The sequence below is a fragment of the Xenia sp. Carnegie-2017 genome, unplaced genomic scaffold, assembly GCF_021976095.1.
Source record: "Xenia sp. Carnegie-2017 unplaced genomic scaffold, XeniaSp_v1 HiC_scaffold_20, whole genome shotgun sequence".
Classification (NCBI taxonomy): domain Eukaryota; kingdom Metazoa; phylum Cnidaria; class Anthozoa; order Malacalcyonacea; family Xeniidae; genus Xenia; species Xenia sp. Carnegie-2017.
This window is the reverse complement of record NW_025813483.1, coordinates 14,138,085-14,158,353: the sequence shown is the minus strand read 5'-3', so window position 1 is coordinate 14,158,353 and position 20,269 is coordinate 14,138,085. Positions and strand designations below refer to the sequence as shown.

Genomic DNA, 20,269 nt, shown 5'->3' with positions numbered 1-20,269 from the left:
CACAGCACTTACGCCCTTATTTGTAAATTATTTAAATATTTCATCTCATGATATTTGGGGGTTTTTTGCTTTGGAGCAAATACATAAACATTATTAAAGTGCAATGACAACAATGTAAGGTGATGAAACCTCATACAGTTATTGCTAGAGATGATTTATTCAAAAATATATTCATTCAAGACAAAGTAACATGTCTGGTTTAAATTAATGAAAGTATAAAAGGCTTTATCTTCTGCATGCTTGCTTTTTTAGGCGTGCGTGGTTCTAATTATATATTTCATTTTGCAAGGTGCAAAAAACTTCCGCTCGATGTTTTCACAAACGCGACGAACACGAATGACATCTACTTTCCATCTCAATAAAAATGGATCTTATATATGAGTACCAAATCTAATCTTTGTGTTATACCACAATATTTACCTAAGAGATTGCATGAGCGCACTTTCATCGATTTAGCCGCGTACATGATTTTTGTAGGTCTGAACAGGAAGATTTCTTTGAAAATGTTGTTGCTCCTAACTTCCTGTGCATTTGAATGCGTGGGTCACGGCGTTCATTCGCCTTTGACGTCACCATAAGTGCATATTTTTGTCTGTGAATGTCGTGCATTTTCAGCATCCGCTCTCTTGTCGCAATTAGTACATTTTAAATTCTTGTCTTTCATTTGATAAGCAGACTGTTCAAGAATAACGATAACTTACCTCAAAGATGTTTAACATACATTTTAACTACTGGGAAGTGGGAAATTTGAGGTTAGTAATTTTCTGTTATTATTTGACTTGATTTCCTTTTCAAGGAACAATAATAGCGAAACTCGTTTTAGTCATTTCGTCGCTTTTTTACGCAAAGTTCGCAACTTTGCGCTGTTTTTATTACATCTTTACACAGTTCTAGACTATAGTAAAATTTGGAATATGTAATATTGAAAATAAAACAAAATAAAACAATTTCCGAAAACGGACATCTCGTTTTCTTGATATTCAAGATAATACAAAGTTTTAAAACAAAAGATGGTGTAATATTTCGTCTTTATTCTAAATACATCTTCAGACTAATAGTTTACAAGGCAGGCTGCGAAACGTTTATATAATTATTTACAAGTGGAAGTGACAGTACGTAATTAGAGAACTATAAGACTCAACAGTTAGGCAGTATACTAACATTAAAATAAAGATAATTTCTTACAAGCTTTGAGACTACTATTAAGTTGTGGCATATTGCGTTTTATCAAAAGAGCTTCTAAGATGAGAAGTTGATTAGGATTATTATTATTACAGCGATATAAGATTTTGGTGTTACTTGGAATTAAATTACAAGGATTAAGTTTCATAATAACGAAGAACTCATGTTGCTTTCTTTATTTTTTTTTGAGACATTTCATTTGGTGATTTCTTGTAACTGTCAATGCTAACGTTATCGGACTTATAGTTTTTTCACTGTAGGGTTTTATTGTTATCGTCAATATTGATAAATTCACAGAACGGATAAAACAGATGACATTACAGTGGACAATTTCATGCAACGTCATGCACATGAAAGAATTAAGTGCACTTTAATACAGTTTTGAATTCAGCAAGTATGTTCACAAGAAAGTAATATTTAAAACAAATCAAATAACACAGCGTAACACATCAACTTTATTTGTGCAAATGAGATCTTTGCAAGTTTTCAGATTCATTAGCGATAGACTTCGGGTTAAGAAATTAAAACGTCCTAAAAAATCTCTAAATCATGGTATTAAATTAACAGAATAGAAGAAAATGTCTGACGTGCCCCATGTCACGATGCCTTACAACTACTAATTATCCACCAAAATTTTATTCCAAGAAGATCAACCTCCTCCCTCTCAAACCCCATAAACAATCATCTTGGATGTATTCTGCTAATTATTATACATTTAAAATGTTTGTTAAACCGCAATTATTGTATTTCAGGTTTCTTTGACGTCGAAGATCATGGGGTTGAATATTTTCATGAACACAAATATAAGTAAGTTTTGACGTGCTCTTCATTTCTAGTTGCAATAGCTACATTTTTTTAACCGCAAAGTTGAAACTTTTCGCACGCAGAAGTTGACGAAGAACTCTCAAAAATAGTAAATGACGTTTTGCAATGTAGACCGCTGGCCCAAGCACAGTGCTGACGAAAAATGTCGTGTTTTATTACCCAATGACTAGTTGAAAGCGGCATTCTGATTGGTTCAGAGCAACTTGACATTTTTTCAACCATAAAATTTCGTCTCTTTACTATCTCTGCTTCAAACTACAGAATATCTTGACTTAAACGGCGAAGTTGCACGTGTATTTTACTTGTGAGATTTATGTTGATCTGCGCTTAACAGACATCTTATATTGTTTGTTAAAATAAAATTGGTGTATGTCTCATTAAACATTGGAAAATCATGATGAACACCAAAATATTGGGTATAACCTAAGACTTTTGCACACTATTATACAGACAAAAAGTATCGCAGGAAAATTTTACAAATTCTGTCATGCGAAATATTTTCTATGAAACATTACTATGGTTTTAGTATACCCTGATGACAAAACCTGCACTAGTTGATTTTACTCAAACATTTTTAGACAACACAAGATCACATAGATTTTTCCAAGTACAAGAGAATCTATCTTGTTTCTACATAACAATACAGTGGGACAGGAACTGCAAATCCCATTGTTAATTTGTTGTATAAATTTGCTTTGTACCAGAAATTTTGTGCTATTTATTATCGAGTGTTACTGTTTTTATAGATTTTGAACTGCTATTTAGCATTAAGTACATCAACCAGTGGCAGTTGATGATTATTTCCTACTGCATCATCACCAAGAAAAATCTCCTAAACTGAAAACCAAACAAAATGTATTGTGTAATATACACTGAATAGACGTACATTCAAATGTTGGAGGTTTTCCGACGATTTTGAGCAGTTTAAGTTGCACGGTGATCCTGTCAGGGAATTAGCTATATAATATATATTGTTTTGAAATTTCTATTTATAGAATACGTCATCGCAGTGTTACTTCCCTTCTTATTATTGGCCAAGACAACTTTTATAGATCTTGGTGATAGTTGCCGCCCAGATAATACACGTAAGTAACTATAGTAGAGATAACTTTTATTAAAGTTCTTTTGATTTTCTTACCATAAGATTATAATGCCCATTTTCCTAAACAAATGACGTAGTAGGAAATAAGCTCAAAAGATCTTCCATGACGAACTAAATTTTTCTGCATCCGTCCAAATCATTATTATAGCCATCAAACCACCTGAAATTAGAAAAAGTGAATTGTGATACTGATATGGTGACTAAATCTCACAATTCTTCGCCGCGTTTTGAGAACAACGAGAAAATTGTTCGGAAAATCACAATGTTTAGTGAAGTGCATTATTTTCTTAAAGTGAGAAAAGAAAAATTGAAATTTTTATATAAACGTTTCTTAAGTTAAAATAGCTTGTTTACTGCGATTTTCCGTTATTTAGCCGAAACAAGACCGTTAATGAATTTTACTGCTAGTCCCTACCCAATTTTGATCAACGCAAGCAAAGTTCACTTGAATTGTTCTACAAAAGCCGTTCAAAAACAGGGAGAACAAGACAAAACATACATATACAAAATTCTATTTTACCGCGATGGTTACAGACCAATCCACGCTTGTAGGTATGAATCGTGGCGTAAAAAAATATGGGCGACTTGTGATGTGCACGTATCTGTTCTCGAAGAATTCCCTTCATTCAGATGTAAAATTGTAACCAGATTTGATTACTGCAATGAAGCGAAGATTATTTTTGACGTCAAACGTAAGTTTTCTCTTACTCAGAGTAAGTAAATTTGCGAATGCTCAATGCAAAGTATAAAATTTTTATCTACGATTTACTGAACTTTTAGTATGTATACTTCTTCTTCAAGAAATGAAACTTCATAGATATGATTGTTTTTTAATTTACAACAGTTTACTATTTTGTTTCTCATTCTTGTTTAAGTAGTTATAATGAAATTTATAAAGACCAAAAATAATTTTGCAATCTGGAAACATAGCTACAAAAATTTGGTTAACTGCTTGAATTATTACCCAAGCACATGGCTTTTAGAATAGTGCATGGTCCAAGAAAAATTATCAATTTTACATTTCATCCGTTGATTTACTTGCAAAATTTATTGTTTGTAAATGCGATCAAACTCTACCGAGTTGTCAACATTTTACTTGGCACTGCTTACATGAAAAATAACTTGAAAGTTTATACAATGTTTGTACATCATCACATCCGCAAAAATCAGTACATTTTTGTTTTGTACAAAATTCAGTGAAATTGGGCTTTAAATTTTAACTCCTAGGAAGAATTCCTATTCTCTAACTCAACAACACTAAGATTATGCCTCTGTTGCACTTCTTCGGTGGAATTTTTATCCAATGAAAATTTCATGAATTTATAAATTTAAAATAAGTTTTCGTCATTTTGCACAAGGTAATCGAGTTATGTCATCCAATCCACGTTTTCCAAGTACTCTGCTCTTGTAACGTGTAACTTATCATCAAAATCGACTGAGCAGGCGTCTATATATCAGAAGTAGTTAAATTTTTTTCAAATTTTACATCCTTAATTTCACCAAATTAGAAGTTTTGTCTTTATTGGAGAGCCAACGGCTTGATAAAACTGCTTGTGTTGTGTTTCTAGCTCCTGTTGCTCCAAAATTACATTGCTAGTAGCCAATTATGTGGATAGAAAAAAAATAGAAGTTACTTGCAAGACATCTGGATTGCCTGCACCTAACGTTTCGTGGTTTATAAACGCTACTCGCGTGTTGTCTAACTCCAGTACTGTGGACCAAAATACTAACGAAAATGGGAGTCTTGGAATAAAGGCTATTTATCCACATGTGAACATTAACACAACAAACGATGTATTTCAAAACAACAGCGATACATACAGCGTTACATCGAAAATTGTTGTCTCGAATAACGAACTAGGTCTTCACGTCAAATGTGTTTCTCAAAATCTCCCGGGAAAAACACTCAGTCAAAATGTCTATTTCTACTACATGGGCATCCAAGGTACTTAGTGAGAATGGGGTTTAGTAGTTGTGCTGGTGAAATGAGCACCTATCCCTCCTTATCTCTTCTCATACCTCCTCATCTATTCCCATCCCTCCTTAATGGACTCCTATCTCTTCCTATCCCTCCTTATCTCTTTCGAATGTCATATTTTAAACAGGGTTGTTGTCAGGAGTTATTTATTGCTATGGTTTCAGCATTGTTATTACTCGCAAACTAATAAATAATTTTTGCATTGAAAAAGTTTCGTCTCAGTCTAACATTTCTGAATGGTGTTTTTTTTTTAATCTTTTTGTAGCAATGAATATAAACCTTGTGACTATGAAGGTTGATTGGTCTGTACATCCAGACCTTTTATATCTCCCCATTTCATCGTATAATGTTTCTATAACATGTGGCGATAAATTCTCTAAAGCATTTATGGATTTAAGACAGACCAGTGTTAGCATCAGCTATCCCACGCCGTTCAGGACTATCCTCACTTGCATTGTTGACGTTCGTGGGGTTTCTTCAAATAAAAGCGATTTACTTGTGGGAACTTCTAGTTTTACGACACTAGGTAAGACTCCAAACACATTATAAAGAATAAACATAGGGTACACTTCGATGCGCAAATTGTTGATGTATTAATAATTAGATTATTAGCTGCATGAAGCAAGTTTAGCGTTTTATTGGTCATCTGACTCACGACTGGCGGTCTTTATGTCAATAACTTGCGTAATAAGATATGCATTTCAAAAGAATTTAATGGATTTGGCCATATATTTTTTACTATACTGTGCTCTAAGTACATTTCCCTCAGACTTAAACAGAACTATATGTGTTTGATAAAAACTGTCCATCATTTTTCAAACTTTGTATTATTGTATTATTAATGCTCATGCGCTGTTCAGACGCTTAAATGAGCTGGAAATCAGTGGACTGAATACGACAAAAAACATCGATGAAACTATTGAATAGCAAGAATCTTACTGAAAAAAGTGTTTTATTCTTTCAGATCAAAATCCTGCCCCCAGAAACGTATCACTGTTGAACATTAGTGATTCATCGGCCATTGTTCGATGGACTGCTATAAGAAAATCGGAATGGAGGTACGATCGCCTTGCTGGTTACCGAATAAACCTCGCTAACAGAAGTGTTCGGTTAAATTACACAATACCCAATGATGTTTTGAAGTTTTCTTTGACAAATCTGTCGCACTCAACTAACTACGAAGTTTCAGTAACGGGAGTTGGCAAGAATTTTGAAGGAAAATCAAGCGGCTGGATGAAGTTCAAAACAACTGGTAAGTGTTGATGCCAATTTATGACGTGCAGTCTTGAAACTCATGTTTTATAGTCGGTTTTTATTTGTCATTGGTCCAAACGTATACTGTAATAATAAGGAACTGATATTCTTCATATAGATTAAATTATTATACATGAGACAATTTGCTATAGAAGATTGGATGTTTGTTTTTTCCAGCTCCGTTAGAACTAAAGACTCAAGACTACATTAACACAAAGATTCCGCTAACTGTTCAGAGAAAGAACAACTTAACATTGACAATTATCGTCTCACTTGTGTGCTTAACGGCTGTGGTGATTTTACTTCTGATATTAATTCAATGGTTTCGAAATGACAAATATTGCTTTGCTGGTTTTTGAAGAAGACTACATCTAATGAGATTGGTCGTTTTTGCACATTTAAACTATTTTAAACTTTATTAAATTTTTTTCCTTTACTTATCTAGTGCTAAATTTTATCAATTTTAGATTTCTGAGCATTTTATACTTTTCAATGTTTGTAACTTGTGCAGTGAAATCTCATCGTTCTAAAATTTAATAACAACATTTCCTGATGAAACTTTTCGAAAGATCTCGGTCCATTTACCTAAATTTTATTACTACGTTACTACAACTAATTGTAACATAAATTTTTCATTATATTTATGTGAAATTATATATATTTTATATATATTTTTTGTTGCTTCAATTAAGAAAATTCTAGGTATAACTGTTAGCAAATATGATAAATCTGACTTTTTGCTGAACTAGTTTTGTTACTCAAAATTTTTTAGATGGATTCCAATAATGCTATGATAAATCTTCGAATTCTTTTTCCGGAATATTTTGGCAGTGACATGACCAGCGATTTGGAAGGTGAGACTTCATAAAATTGCATATTCTAATTATTTATAAATTTTTATGATATTTTTGAGCAATTTGGAAAATTTCGAGACTACCCTGACCAAGCTGTTTTGACAGTTATTTTAACCCTACATGATTTGTTTAGGAGTCCGTTGATTCATTTTTGTGCATGGTTTTAGAGTGCAACTGTTATGCACTATATGTTAGGCAGTATGGGTCATGCACTTGATGTTAAGTTACACACTATTTATTAGGCTATGTAGTATGTACACTAAATATTATGCACTAGACGTTAGGCAGTAAAAACTTTATGGAATCGATAGCAGCATATGTTTATATTATTTTTTAAGACGCATCAGAATGGGAGATAGATCGGAGTCAGTTGGCCATATTTGATCATGTCCTTGGCGGTGGATATTTTGGTTTGGTGAGAGAAGGTTTGCTAATGAAGACATCTTTTGATGAATCTGAGAGAGAAATTCGTGTTGCTGTGAAAACTCTCAGAGGTATCTACCAAATGATTGGCATGTTCAAATAAATTACTCGTTCGTTCATTGACTGTCGCAAAATATTTTGAAGAGTGATTTCTTTTTGTAATGACGGAAATTTTTATATCAGCGTAAAATGCCACAAAAGCATCAAAATAAATTAATTTCTTTCCATTTCCATAAATGACTTTCCCTAATGCTTAGAGCAATGTACACAGAAATGTTTGTTAATGATACAAGCATAACTGCTTCAAATAATAATATAGTTGAGCTAGAAACGACAGTAAACTCTGACTTGAAAAATCTTGAAAAGTGGTTGATAGGGAAAAAATTTAGTTTAAATTCAACCAAGACAGAATATTTGACCATGGGCTCGAAACAAATGATCAAAAATAGTTTCAGTCAATGATCATTGCTACTTGCTAGTGTTTGTATTCTTTCAATTCAAATGCAGGCAATGTGGCTATAGTCTCAATTTTACTACAAATAACTTCAAACAACATATACAAGTAACTTGTCCTATGTTTTTCTACAAGTTAAAGAAAACTGAGAAAAAAAGAAATGCTTTACTGCTCTATTGTAGCCAAATATAGATCCTCTGACAATAACTATAACTATTTTTGTTTTAGCCAATCGTGGCCAAAGCGACTGGTTTGAGTTGATTCGAGAATTTGAAATTCTCCAATACGTGAACACCATTGGTCATGAAAACGTCATCAAACTCCATGGTGCATGTACACAAGAAGGTATTCTCCACAGAGCAAATAAAGAGAACTGACTTCGAGAATTCAAAAATGTCTTATTCTTGCTATCCAGGAGCACACAGTTTTTATTGAAAATTTTCATTGTGGATTCAGTCGTCTTGTTGTCTTATAAGTTGCTCTTAAAATGTCTCATCTTTTGTCCAGTTTATGATTTCCTATGAACTATTCAAAGAGCAATTTTGTCTTTATTGAAATTGCGTTTATTTACTGTTCATTACTTTACTAACTATATGAGGGGGCTACCAACTATAAGGAAGAGATACTAACTCTTATAAAAGATAAACTGTAAGATGTGCTTATCGTTCGTTGGAAAGGCTCAATAAGAGATGAATGGAGTAACTTCACATTTCACTTAGTACTTTTCTGCCTGGCTAGATTGGAGATTTTTACTTCTTAACTTGTCCTCAATATCTTTTAGCCCTGCGATTCAATATCGTGTTGTGAATCAGAATTTTTTGCCTTTTTCACTTATAGTGAAAAAGTATGGTTTAAAGCGATGGTTTTAAACGTGAGGTATCAAAGAAAGCACTATTTTAATTAGTTTCGTTTTTAGCATGTTAATTTTTCAAATGATGTAGTTTTATCTTCATATTTTTCGATTTGTATTCTTTTTATTTTTATTTTTAAGTAGTTATATTATATTTAGTCACTTTTAGAGGACCCCTCTGTAAACCACTTTTTAGTGATGTTGGCATCCTCAATAAAGATCAGCTATTATTATTATAGTGCCCATCTTGTTGGTTATGGGGTTTTGCTGTCGAGGAAATTTAAAGGAATTTTTGAAAGAAAGTAGAATCAACCGTGAAGAACATGAAAGTTATGAGAACATTTATTCAAAGCTTACTGAAAAGCAGCTGATTAACTTCGCTTCAAAGATTGCGAAAGGATTGATGTTTTTGAACGAGCAAAAGGTAGGTTAATGCAGGGATTGATTTAATGTGATTTGTGCATCTCTTCTAGCCTCAGCTACTGGAGAGTTTGTCAATTTCTCTTCTAACTATTAATATACAAAGCACTTAAGCATGGTGCTTTTTCACATTCATGAATTTTGCATAAAAGATGTGATATGTAACTGTAAAATCCACTGAAATCTTATCGAAACTAGAGCATCCCCGTCCTATAAAGAGTAGAGTAACTGTCGAGGTAGTAAAAATCGTGGTTATTTTTACAGAGTTTAGTGTGTTGTGTAGTAGAATAGATGTGAAAGGATGATTTCATTTTAATTGTACCATAATTTTCTATGAAATTATTTAATTTCTTATATTTTAGATTGTACATCGAGACATTGCCTGCCATAACATTCTCTTGACGGAACAACTTGCTCTAAAAATTGCAGATTTTGGACTCGCAAGAAAAATTGATGTTACACGTCATTATATTGTTAACAAAAATGTAAGTTGGAAAACTTTGGTTGACTTTGTTGTGAAGCAAGTCAACCTACACAATGTTTAATGAGAGTAAACACTCTATGCTATCCCTGGAATACTTATTTTCTAGACAGTGAATGTATTGTGTTCGCCAAATTCCTTTATAAGTGATTGATCCATACCGATCATCTTTTTATTCACCATGTTTACAGAAAATGCTTCCTGTGAAATGGATGTCTTTAGAATCTTTGCTTGAAGGGCGATTTACATCTGCGTCCGATACGTAAGTAACATTCTAAAGCATTTAGTGACAGGAAATGACGTAGCCTATAAGATTTTCGTAAAGATTTCCATTTTAAAGTTTTGTCCGTAAGGGAACATCAAAACAAATAAGAAGTAAACACCATGCAGAATTCTGTCTAAATCTACTCAGGGAATGTTTGCGTTTCGAATACATATAGAGAGGCATCTACAATCCCATATCGTTTTGCATTTTATCATATTCCAAATTAGATTAATATATTAACAGCACACGAAGCGATAGCATTGTAACAAGTGATTAATCTTTGTGAGTTTGTCGTTAAGTCAATAGTTAAGCTACGATAATGTAACTACGTGAATGTCAAAACGCAAAAGTGTAAATTCCTTGTTGAAACCGGCCTCTTTGTCTAATTTTCCATTTACTCTTTTCGTTTTTATCATCTCTTCTTTCCATAGGTGGTCGTATGGGGTATTGTTATGGGAAATTTGTACTCTTGGTATGTTTTAATGGGAAAATTTCCTTAAATTCATCACTCGCACGTAGTTCCGTTTTTTTTATGGAGAATTGGAATGAAATTGTGGAAATTTTGACTCCTTGCTCAAATTTTAGCCACTTTTTTTCCTTATGGGAGATTTACACCTATAAAATTGTAATAGTACATGTTCTGTATATTTTCGACATTAATAGTTATGTCTGTACTTTATAATATTTATTTGTAAAATGTGCTAGCAGTTTCTTTATTCTTAAGTTTTAAGTGCATGCATTAACTTTTTATAGCATTAAAAAATTTTAAGTATAGCTAAGTTCTCATACTCTTCAATGACATGTATGTATTATATAGAGACCTGGTACCGAATGTAATCTGTTATATCATTCAGCACATGTCTTTACACACTAGGTAAAGAACCTTATGAGGACACGTCGCCTTACAATATGTTTGATTACCTGACTAAAGGAAATAGAATGACGCGTCCCTCACATTGCAGCGAAGAAATGTAAGTTTTTATGCACCGATTAATAAGGAGAGAAAAACTTCTAAGAGGGCTAAGGCGAGTTATACCAACACAACACTTGCCATGGTTTGTTATTGGCCATTTTTTATCGTATATTGCTTATATTTCATTGGCTGAACGAAGACACCTAGTGTTTTTGAAGGACATATTTATGAACAGATTATATGTAATATTATGTTCTAATATTTTTATAGATATTTGTTGATGAGTCAATGCTGGCAACAAGAGGAAAAGAAAAGGCCGAGTTTCTCAGATATTCATTTGTCATTGGAGAATATGCTCGTCGAAAAAGAGGTAAAGTGGACCAACTCCGCGGCTGTTCAAAGATACTTGTTGTATTTTTGAGTCGCAAAAAACAAACACGATTTTCAAATTGTAATCTCATTTTTTATCATCTACCCCAAAATCGTACTTTTATATTGCACCGCGAAGCATTATTATAGTCAACGAGGAAAACTCTATTTTAATACGAGTAAATACGCTTTGCAAAAAGAAATCATTTATTTCAAAGCTAAATGAATGGGCGCTACCTAATATAGGAAATGATCTCTAAACAGTAATAATCTTCAAACAGAGACGATCTCTAAAAAAATGATCTTAAAACAGAAACGATCTTCCTTTTTTATCGGTGAAAGAAATATAGAGGGAATTTGATATATTTATGACTTATAAGCATTACACGTCGCGGGTTTAACATGTCATCCTTGTCTATTTTGAGTTAAGCCAATGAAAGAGCGCATATAAGCATAACACGTCGCGTGTTTAACATGGCATCCTTGTCTATTTTGAGTTAAGCCAATGAAAGAGCGCATATAAGCATTACACGTCGCGGGTTTAACATGGCATCCTTGTCTATTTTGAGTTAAGCCAATGAAAGAGCGCATATAAGCATAACACGTCGCGGGTTTAACATGGCATCCTTGTCTATTTTGAGTTAAGCCAATGAAAGAGCGCAGAAGAATTTCACTTGTTAAGCCTTTTAAGGATTGTCGGTAAGTCTGGTATTTTTTTAATTTTTAGAAACACTATATCAACGTTCGTCTCCATAACGAAGTTGATGAAATAACGTCTTCAGCAATCGAAAACCATACGGAAGAAGACTCCTCGAGTTCTGGGATCTCATTAACAGCATCAATGGATAATGGTAGCATTGATAAAAATTAATGATTCATGCAAACTATCTAAAAATATATGTTATTGAAAATATATCTTAACTAACGATTTTTACTATCCATAAAGGAATAACCTATCTCTAGTGTCATTTTAATTGATGAAATAAAATAAGTTATCAACAATGTAAGTTATATGAAACTTTTAAGCTCTTTAAACTACGTTAAACATTACACTTTACATGCTAGGAGCAATAATACCACTGAAAATGGACCATTTCCATGTTCAAGTAAACATATTTTAAATTAAAAAATCGATCATGAAGTGTCAAGGTTAGAGATCATGTATTTGTGGAACACGGAATTATTGCAAATAAAAAGTTAGCCTTTCAAGCCCCCTCCCCTCCTGTCATTCCTCTACACAGCACTTACGCCCTTATTTGTAAATTATTTAAATATTTCATTTCATGATATTTGGGTTTTTTTGCTTAGGAGCAAATACATAAACATTATTAAAGTGCAATGACAACAATGTAAGGTGAGGACACCTCATACAGTTATTGCTAGAGATGATTTATTCAAAAATATATTCATTCAAGACAAAGTAACATGTCTGGTTTAAATTAATGAAAGTATAAAAGGCTTTATCTTCTGCATGCTTGCTTTTTTAGGCATGCGTGGTTCTAATTATATATTTCATTTTGCAGGGTGCAAAAAACTTCCGCTCGATGTTTTCACAAACGCGACGAACACGAATGACATCTACTTTCCATCTCAATAAAACAGGATCTTATATGTAAGTACCAAATCTAATCTTTGTGTTATACCACAATATTTACCCAAGAGATTGCATGAGCGCACTTTCATCGAATTAGCCGCGTACATGATTTTTGTACTCAGCATTGTGTAATGATTTTATTTTCTGCAGTTAAAATTTTCTTCATCTTGGTAAAAGTTACTTTGTTCTTAAAATTCCTGTAAAAGAGTTGCACCTCAGAAATGCGTAAATATTATATCGCACGCACACTTTTAAAAAACTTCCTGTGTGATAGTTGTCGTATATATGAATTGCGTTCTATCTATTCTCTATTTTCTGCGTTAACATTGAAATGCTGCTTTTGGAAATATCAATCCAATCCCTGGTAGTATTTCAAGAAACAGGTCCTTGGTTGATATTCCCAGCAATGAGCAATTTATATTGCTGAAACAAGTTTTAAACTGAACAATTGTTGTTGTTATTGTTATCATTTAAAGAGGTTGTCATTATAAAGTCAATTTCGTTCTGCTACCTTTACGTGACTATTGCTATTTGTTATTGTCTCTTTCTGCTTGCGGGAATCTTGCCGATATGTTGGAAAAAGCTACTAGTTGTCGTGTGATGGTCTATGTTTACGTCAGACTTGATACAGGATGGAAATGTTAATAAGTTTATATTCAGTTTACGAATATACAAACTATATATTACAGTCAGTAATTATAACAAGTTTCAATAAGTGCTGCATTCTTTTATCAATTTTTCGAGAAGATCTGCTCACTTAAGGTATTATCGTGTATAGAAATGTTTTTTATTGCGTGCTAACAGTCTTAATTATTTAATTAGCTCGAAGTACGCTCTTGTATGTTTATGAAACCGTTGCTTTGCAAAAGCCAAAAGAAATCGTAAGGATTGACCGCATACTTCTCCAAATTTCTATCAGAGAAAGTCGTTTAATTTAATCAGCATCAAATCTTTTGAAAGGTTTTTAAACTGCTATAAAAACGAAACTTCTGCACAAGCAATCTTTTCAAATTACACGTCAAAGGAAAGTGAAGTGAGGTGGCACGTCATTGGCGCGGAGTAAAAAGGGCATTTAGATATCATTAAGATGCAATTTATTTATACTTATATTCATCAAATGTTGAATAAAGTAGTTTTTAGATACCACGTTGTCCAAGCCACTTATGTAAATTACTTATACACTAGTTATATCTGCTCATGACATCCAGATCTTAATTTGGGTTTACAGAATATACATTAAGACCACCTCGTTAAAGAAATATGAAAGTTTTATCGAAAATTATAGCTTGGCTGCGAACACTCTTCTTTAAATAGCGTTTAAACTTGTTTTCATTTGAACTCAAGTGGTTTGAACGCAGTGCGGCTCATGAAAAGAGACGAAGCGGAACTTTTGAATTTATTTTTGAATTTTTTTCCTAAACATTTTCCACCAAAAATTAAAATTCATAGCAGAAAAAAACACGTTGTCGTATGTATGTTTTTGGAAAATAAAGCATCTATAAAAATTTTTACCCTCGTTCCACGAGCTTTTTCTTATTTTCATATTTTCTCTTTATAGCTAGTATATAATCAACAAAAAGGACAGTAATGAATCATCTTAACGTTATCAACCGAAGTAAGTTCTTTTTCATTTGAAAAATTAACGTATGTATATATATGCTTTGTGCAACAAAGATGTGCAACATATATAACCATTTAAAATCTCATGTTAACTTTATTTCAACCTCTAAAAGTTAATCTCCAAGTCTACCTAAATGTTAGAAATCGAGTCAAAAGAGTATTTCGTTTTTTGTATATTTAAAATTAATTACATCTACGACGTTATATTATGTAAGAAATTTCATCAATTTTCTCCTGAAATTGAGCCTTGACCCTAACTTTAACGGAGAAAAAAGGGCAATTAGATACAAGTCATTCACTTTCATAAGGATAAATAGCCTTAAATATTTCATCAATCATATTTAACGTTGAAGGTTGTGTTTAATGGCTGAAGAGAAGAGGAAATGACAATAATCTTATAGAAATTGATTTATCGTGACATATTAGATGCAAATGAATTTTATTTGTGTTAACGTATTTTCTGCATAGATTTCATTGTGGTTTTCATGATCGTTGTGATGTCAGTTGTTATGGCAACATACACAGATCGTAGTTCAGATTGTGCGGTGAATGGCATTGATCGTAAGTTAAAATGATTTTACTGGTCTCTTTGCAATATTGAGTAAAACAATGTTTACATAGAATGCTTGTTTGAGATCTAATCATGTTATACACGTATAAACCTTTCAGTTTTACATGATAACGGCGTTTAAGAGAATGAAATAAATTTCTTTTGGTTGGAATACTTGTTGTATGAAGCTCAGACCGAGCTCTTCAATGTATAGTAAATGTTTCCTATCGATCCATAACTTTTTAAATATGTTACTTAACTTGGTACTGCAATTCATAAAATGCAACGTAAACTCACAAATATAAAATTTACGTACCTAACTTTCTTTAAATGTTTCCATTTTCTTAAGTAATAATCTGGAAATATCACTATCTTATGGATAGGAGACTCAAGCTCAATATACATCTGCTCAGCTTACTTTGAAGCGAAGTATGAAATCTGTATTTAATTTCTTTTCATAATATTTATCTATGATATTCAGGAGAAGAGCTGCCAATTATAAAATACTCTGCAAAACCATATCCTCTGATATCCAAATATACCCATGTTACGTTGGCATGTTCCGGAACTGTCGTTAAAGCTAAAAAAAAATTTGAGGACGAAGAGCCGGATGTCATTCACCTTGTGTCAATTGAATTCTTCCGTAACGATGATTTCCCCCCTATTCACAAATGCATAATAAAGAATTCGGATCCAACTGCAACTGCGTCATGCTATACGACTGTTACAAATGTTACGGCAAATGAGAGGTTCGTGTGTGGGATCTATGCATCGTTTGGTTTATGTAATAGAGCTGAAATCATGTTCAACATTACAAGTGAGTATTTTTTTTCATTGATGTTAATTTCTTCCTAACATGACTTGCTGTACAGTTGATCGCAGGAATAATTGGTAGATTTTATTATTGTATTTTTCAAAGTATTTCTTTTCTTTATTTTCATTTTCTCTAGAATTAACTTCACCTACTGTGGCTAATTTATTGCCGACTGTAAAATATTTGAGTGGGGAAAAGGTAGAAATCACGTGCAAAACACGTGGAACCTCAAAACATAATTTGGACTGGGTAGTTAGCAACGTGACTTTTTCAAATATGGAAATATTACCTCAACATGTAAAGATTGCTCAACGACAAGTGAAATTTCGAAACAATACTTACATTATCACCTCAAAAATAACCATTTCTGATTTCCGACAATCTTTGCGTCTTCAATGTCTTGCTAAAGGTAGAGAAGGAACAGCAAGAAGTGAAAATGTTTACGTTCTGAAAATGAAAGGTAATCTATCTTTTTAAGAGTATTCATATCCTAAAAACTTAACCGTCACGTTGAGTGAAACTGCTATGATTATGTATTATACGTGTCTCAAATATTTCATAAATGATTAACTTATTATTTAAAAATGATTTCATTGTTCATTAGTTATGCACGAAACTTTGACAACTACGAGGATATCATGGAATCCTGACTTCATAAACGGCACAGTTGCGTTCTATAATGTTTCCATAACTTGTGGCGAAACATTTTCTGAAGATCGTGTTGTTAATGGTACTACCATGATAGTCGACGTCATGAATCAGCTTACGAGCACTTCGTGTAAGGCCAAACTTCGAGCGTTAACAAAAAACGGCGACATTGTAATCTCATATGCAGCATTTTCGACTTTAGGTATGTAATTATTTATTGCATTTACACATCGCTCAATTTTATGTGGTCGTAAAATCACGTGGAATTTTCATTACCATTCACGCACAAAATGTAAAAAGATTTTGAATTATTGTTATATGAGTGTATTTTCAATCATAAATGTCAGGTAGCTTTCATAGTTTTTCTATGGGAGGGGGGGTGGGTGGGTTTACGAGATAATATAACTGTTGCGTGATGTATAAGATCAAAATGAAGTTCATGGGTGTTGATAATATTATCAAGAATTTGTTCTTATCTTGTGTTATGTTATTCGGATAACACTTGATGAAGTCGAAAAAAGAACTCGTGTACAATGATGTTCATTTTTATAACAATACGTAAAAAGAATGAAAATAACAGTTTTATATTTTAAACCAATATTTTTGCTACACTAGTCATCTTGGTATTACTATGATATATTGTACAGTTGTAAGCATTACCCAACTTGCATGAAGAAATATTTTTGCCAGTAATGTAATCCTTACAATGTAACTATTATAATCTTACTCCAATGAATGTATTTTCTCAAAATCTATTGGCATTAGTTATTATTTATTTTAGTGATAAATCCACCACCTGAGAATGTATCTTTGACGAACATAATGGTATCTTCCGCTGTCGTTTCATGGTCGCCAATCAGCCAAGATCAATGGAAACATGACAATTTACGTGGTTATAGAGTCATTTTGTCAAACACAACAAATATGGTTCATTATAATGTCTCAGTGAACGAATCCGAATTTTTCCTAAGAAATCTCTTATATGAAACACGTTATGAAGTGTCTGTAAAAGGGCTTGGAGTGAAATTTGAAGGAAAACAAAGCGATTGGATTGTTTTCCAAACAAATGGTAAGATTGTTTAATAATAAAATTTAGAAAATTTATTATTTCAATTGCAGAAAGTACAATTATAAACGTCTTTTATTGGATACTTAGTTTGACATACTATATATTCACATGAAATATAAACGACAACTTTTTTGAAAATAGACATGTTTCGACATCTCATGATGCCATCTTCAGTATGGCAGTCGAAACATGTCTATTTTCAAAAAAGTTGTCGTTTATATTAAATGTGTATTGGCAATAGTGCTTTTACGAAATTATATTCACATGAGTAATTTATTCGTTCATTCTTTTCTCATGCCATGCTTTGAGGCAATGAATTTCAATCCATAAGAATACTTCCATCATTTACAAAAATGCTACTGTTTCCAATTTGAGTGACTCGCTTTTTGACATGTGTTTACTCGCTTGTATAGGAAAAGGAAGAAACAGCAATTATTACCCTTTGGTCATCGCCATCATTCAAGTATTTATATTGTACTTTTTGTTGAAATAACTATTGTTTTGTATTGAATTCGTATGTTCTAAAAGTTTTCTCATTTAGCAATGAGCAACGAAACAAATTTTCATAAAATAACTTACCTATGACTATATACTCCATGACTTAAGATTTTCGTCTTCATTTTGCAAGCCAACAGCATCGTCAATAAATTAAGATTCCAACATGCGACATTCTGCATGTTGATTTTTAAAAATTGAGTGCTGAGTATACTCCTTGATCGTGCTGCTAATCCAAGATACATTACTTCATTGAATGTTGGAAACAAGTGTCTCAACATAATGATATTTGTGTTATTAAGTAAAGATGACAATTTCCTATGCAGTATTCGGCCAAGCCTATTTTGAGAAAGTAGATATGCTACAATATCAAATTCCAAGTAAAAGATCTTGAAAGTACATTAAAGTATAGCGTTTGTAAAAATTAAACTCTAAAAATTCAATTTAGAACTATTTGACCGCAAATACAAAAATTTGAAAGAACACTTATAAGCAGTAAAAATTTAGACTCTAAAAATTTATTCTAGCGATGCCATTCTACAAACGAAGTTAAGATCATTTTTGATGGAATATTTATTGCTGCTGCAGCCAGCAAGCCTTGAGCGAGCGAGCATATGGCAGCAACCTAAAAAGGTGCAATAGCGTTTTCTACATGCTACCGGAAAAACGTTGAAGTTTGAACTGGCGTTGTCGTGTTGGTTTTTATCTCGCGCTTGTGTCGTATTAAATCGTATTTTTGTTATAAGCAAGCTATAAATGTAAAGCTTGTATAAAGCATATCTATAATCAGTGAATGATGTACTCTTTTTTAATGCACGATCGGCTAACTTTTCCAATATTTTTCGTTCACATATTGTTACCATAAAGCAATGTGCGCAATTTTTTAAACTGGAGCTAAATTTGCAGCTTGAACCTCTTTCATGTGTGTAAATTTTCAATAATTTTAATGAAATGGATAGAGCATACGTTTGTATGAGTACGCATTTTTTCGTGTCAAAACAATATTCCGGGAGCTGTTTGTAAAGCTACCTATCTCCGTATTGCAAATTTACCATTTGCTTTCATTGTCTTATTTGATTGTAATTGTATTTCATTCACTATAATTACTCAGTAGCGATAAATTTCAACAACATTTAATCAAGACGACAATTTTCTTAAGAGCATTATCAAAATGCTATTTTCAGTTAAGATTACAGAATAGTTCGTGTCGAGTAATATGACACAACATAAGAACTAATGGTAATAAAATGAAATATGACAAATGGCGTATTGAGTTCCCCGTGACATTATAATTTACATAAGAGCAATAATTAGTTGACAAACAACTATCTGAAAGGAAATCGGAACAAAAAATCTACTAATGTTTACAGTAGAGATGAACCAAACAATAAAAAAAGTATGCCGACATTTTGAGTCTTAACAGACTGCATAAACTGCAGCATATGTGTTCAAGATATTTTTATTTTCAAAGCTTAACAATAAAGTGTGTTTTCCTAAAATTTACTAACTAGAATGATCAAAATAAATATTTTTAGGAGGATATAACACAACAGTCTGAACGCACAAAGTGCGTTTATCTTAAGTCGCCATGAATTTTTGAAAGTCACTAACGTGGATTAATCACACTGTTGAATAATTGAACAATATCCAATATGCCATACAACTTGATTCTCTCCTAACAGTTTTTATGGAATGGTAATTAGCGAGTTATAGTCGGGAGACTCTTACTTGGACCCATTTTAGAAGGGCAGAATTCACTACCTCTATGGCAATCTAGTTTATGGCTTTATATCTACTCCACAAGGATATTATTTGTTAGGATTATGCAATCACGTGTCTAGTGCTGTAAGCGACAGATCGAGCAACATCGTAAGTTAACATCGTCCATTATTTTATTGTTAATGTGTCTATGGTTACAGTTTTGCTATATTTGATCTTCTTTAGTAAAGAAAGGAAGTAATACTTTGGCTTTAAAGAAAAGAACATTAGTCTTACAATATTGGTTTGACTAAAGAATATTATTCAACAGCATCTTAAAAAACGTCTTCATCAATGTGTTTAAATATCAGATGCCAAAGTTTTGATCTTTAACCGGTGATTAGTAGCAAA

The 20,269-nt window shown here is 32.5% G+C and overlaps 1 protein-coding gene and 1 long non-coding RNA gene across 4 annotated transcripts; one reads left to right on the top strand and one right to left on the bottom strand.

Moving 5' to 3' along the window:
• Window positions 1–570: 570 nt before the first annotated feature.
• On the top strand, window positions 571–18,584 carry LOC124441363 (proto-oncogene tyrosine-protein kinase receptor Ret-like). Of its 3 annotated transcripts, XM_046991818.1 has the most exons (19): window positions 571–752; window positions 1,935–1,989; window positions 3,003–3,092; window positions 3,484–3,801; window positions 4,678–5,054; window positions 5,353–5,613; window positions 6,052–6,339; window positions 6,519–7,195; window positions 7,534–7,689; window positions 8,301–8,417; window positions 9,162–9,346; window positions 9,705–9,827; window positions 10,015–10,085; window positions 10,520–10,560; window positions 10,963–11,059; window positions 11,272–11,371; window positions 12,098–12,221; window positions 12,679–12,724; window positions 12,894–12,977. In XM_046991818.1, exons 8-18 carry the CDS (start codon window positions 7,114–7,116, stop codon window positions 12,690–12,692), a joined length of 1,110 nt encoding a protein of 369 aa, XP_046847774.1. In that variant the 5' UTR covers window positions 571–752; window positions 1,935–1,989; window positions 3,003–3,092; window positions 3,484–3,801; window positions 4,678–5,054; window positions 5,353–5,613; window positions 6,052–6,339; window positions 6,519–7,113; the 3' UTR covers window positions 12,693–12,724; window positions 12,894–12,977. The 3 variants fall into 3 exon arrangements, with proteins under 3 accessions (XP_046847774.1, XP_046847773.1, XP_046847772.1); XM_046991817.1 differs by lacking the exons at window positions 12,679–12,724; window positions 12,894–12,977 and having other exon boundaries at window positions 12,098–12,322; XM_046991816.1 differs by lacking the exons at window positions 571–752; window positions 1,935–1,989; window positions 3,003–3,092; ... (12 more) ...; window positions 11,272–11,371; window positions 12,098–12,221 and adding exons at window positions 14,523–14,579; window positions 15,053–15,145; window positions 15,616–15,951; ... (2 more) ...; window positions 17,378–17,665; window positions 18,079–18,584 and having other exon boundaries at window positions 12,492–12,724; window positions 12,894–12,982.
• LOC124441364 lies at window positions 15,549–16,327 on the bottom strand. Its single transcript, XR_006946954.1, has 2 exons — window positions 16,291–16,327; window positions 15,549–15,714 (listed from the first exon to the last, which is right to left on the bottom strand). It is a non-coding gene; the product is annotated as an uncharacterized LOC124441364 (long non-coding RNA).
• Window positions 18,585–20,269: the final 1,685 nt, after the last annotated feature.

Bases quoted from the DNA above. Each gene is read 5' to 3' on its own strand.
- LOC124441363 (XM_046991816.1), top strand. From the start codon at position 14,552: ATGAATCATCTTAACGTTATCAACCGAA. The intron at 15,952-16,084 runs GTGAGTATTTTT...CATTTTCTCTAG, and splicing joins AATCATGTTCAACATTACAA to AATTAACTTCACCTACTGTG. The intron at 16,409-16,552 runs GTAATCTATCTT...ATTGTTCATTAG, and splicing joins TTACGTTCTGAAAATGAAAG to TTATGCACGAAACTTTGACA.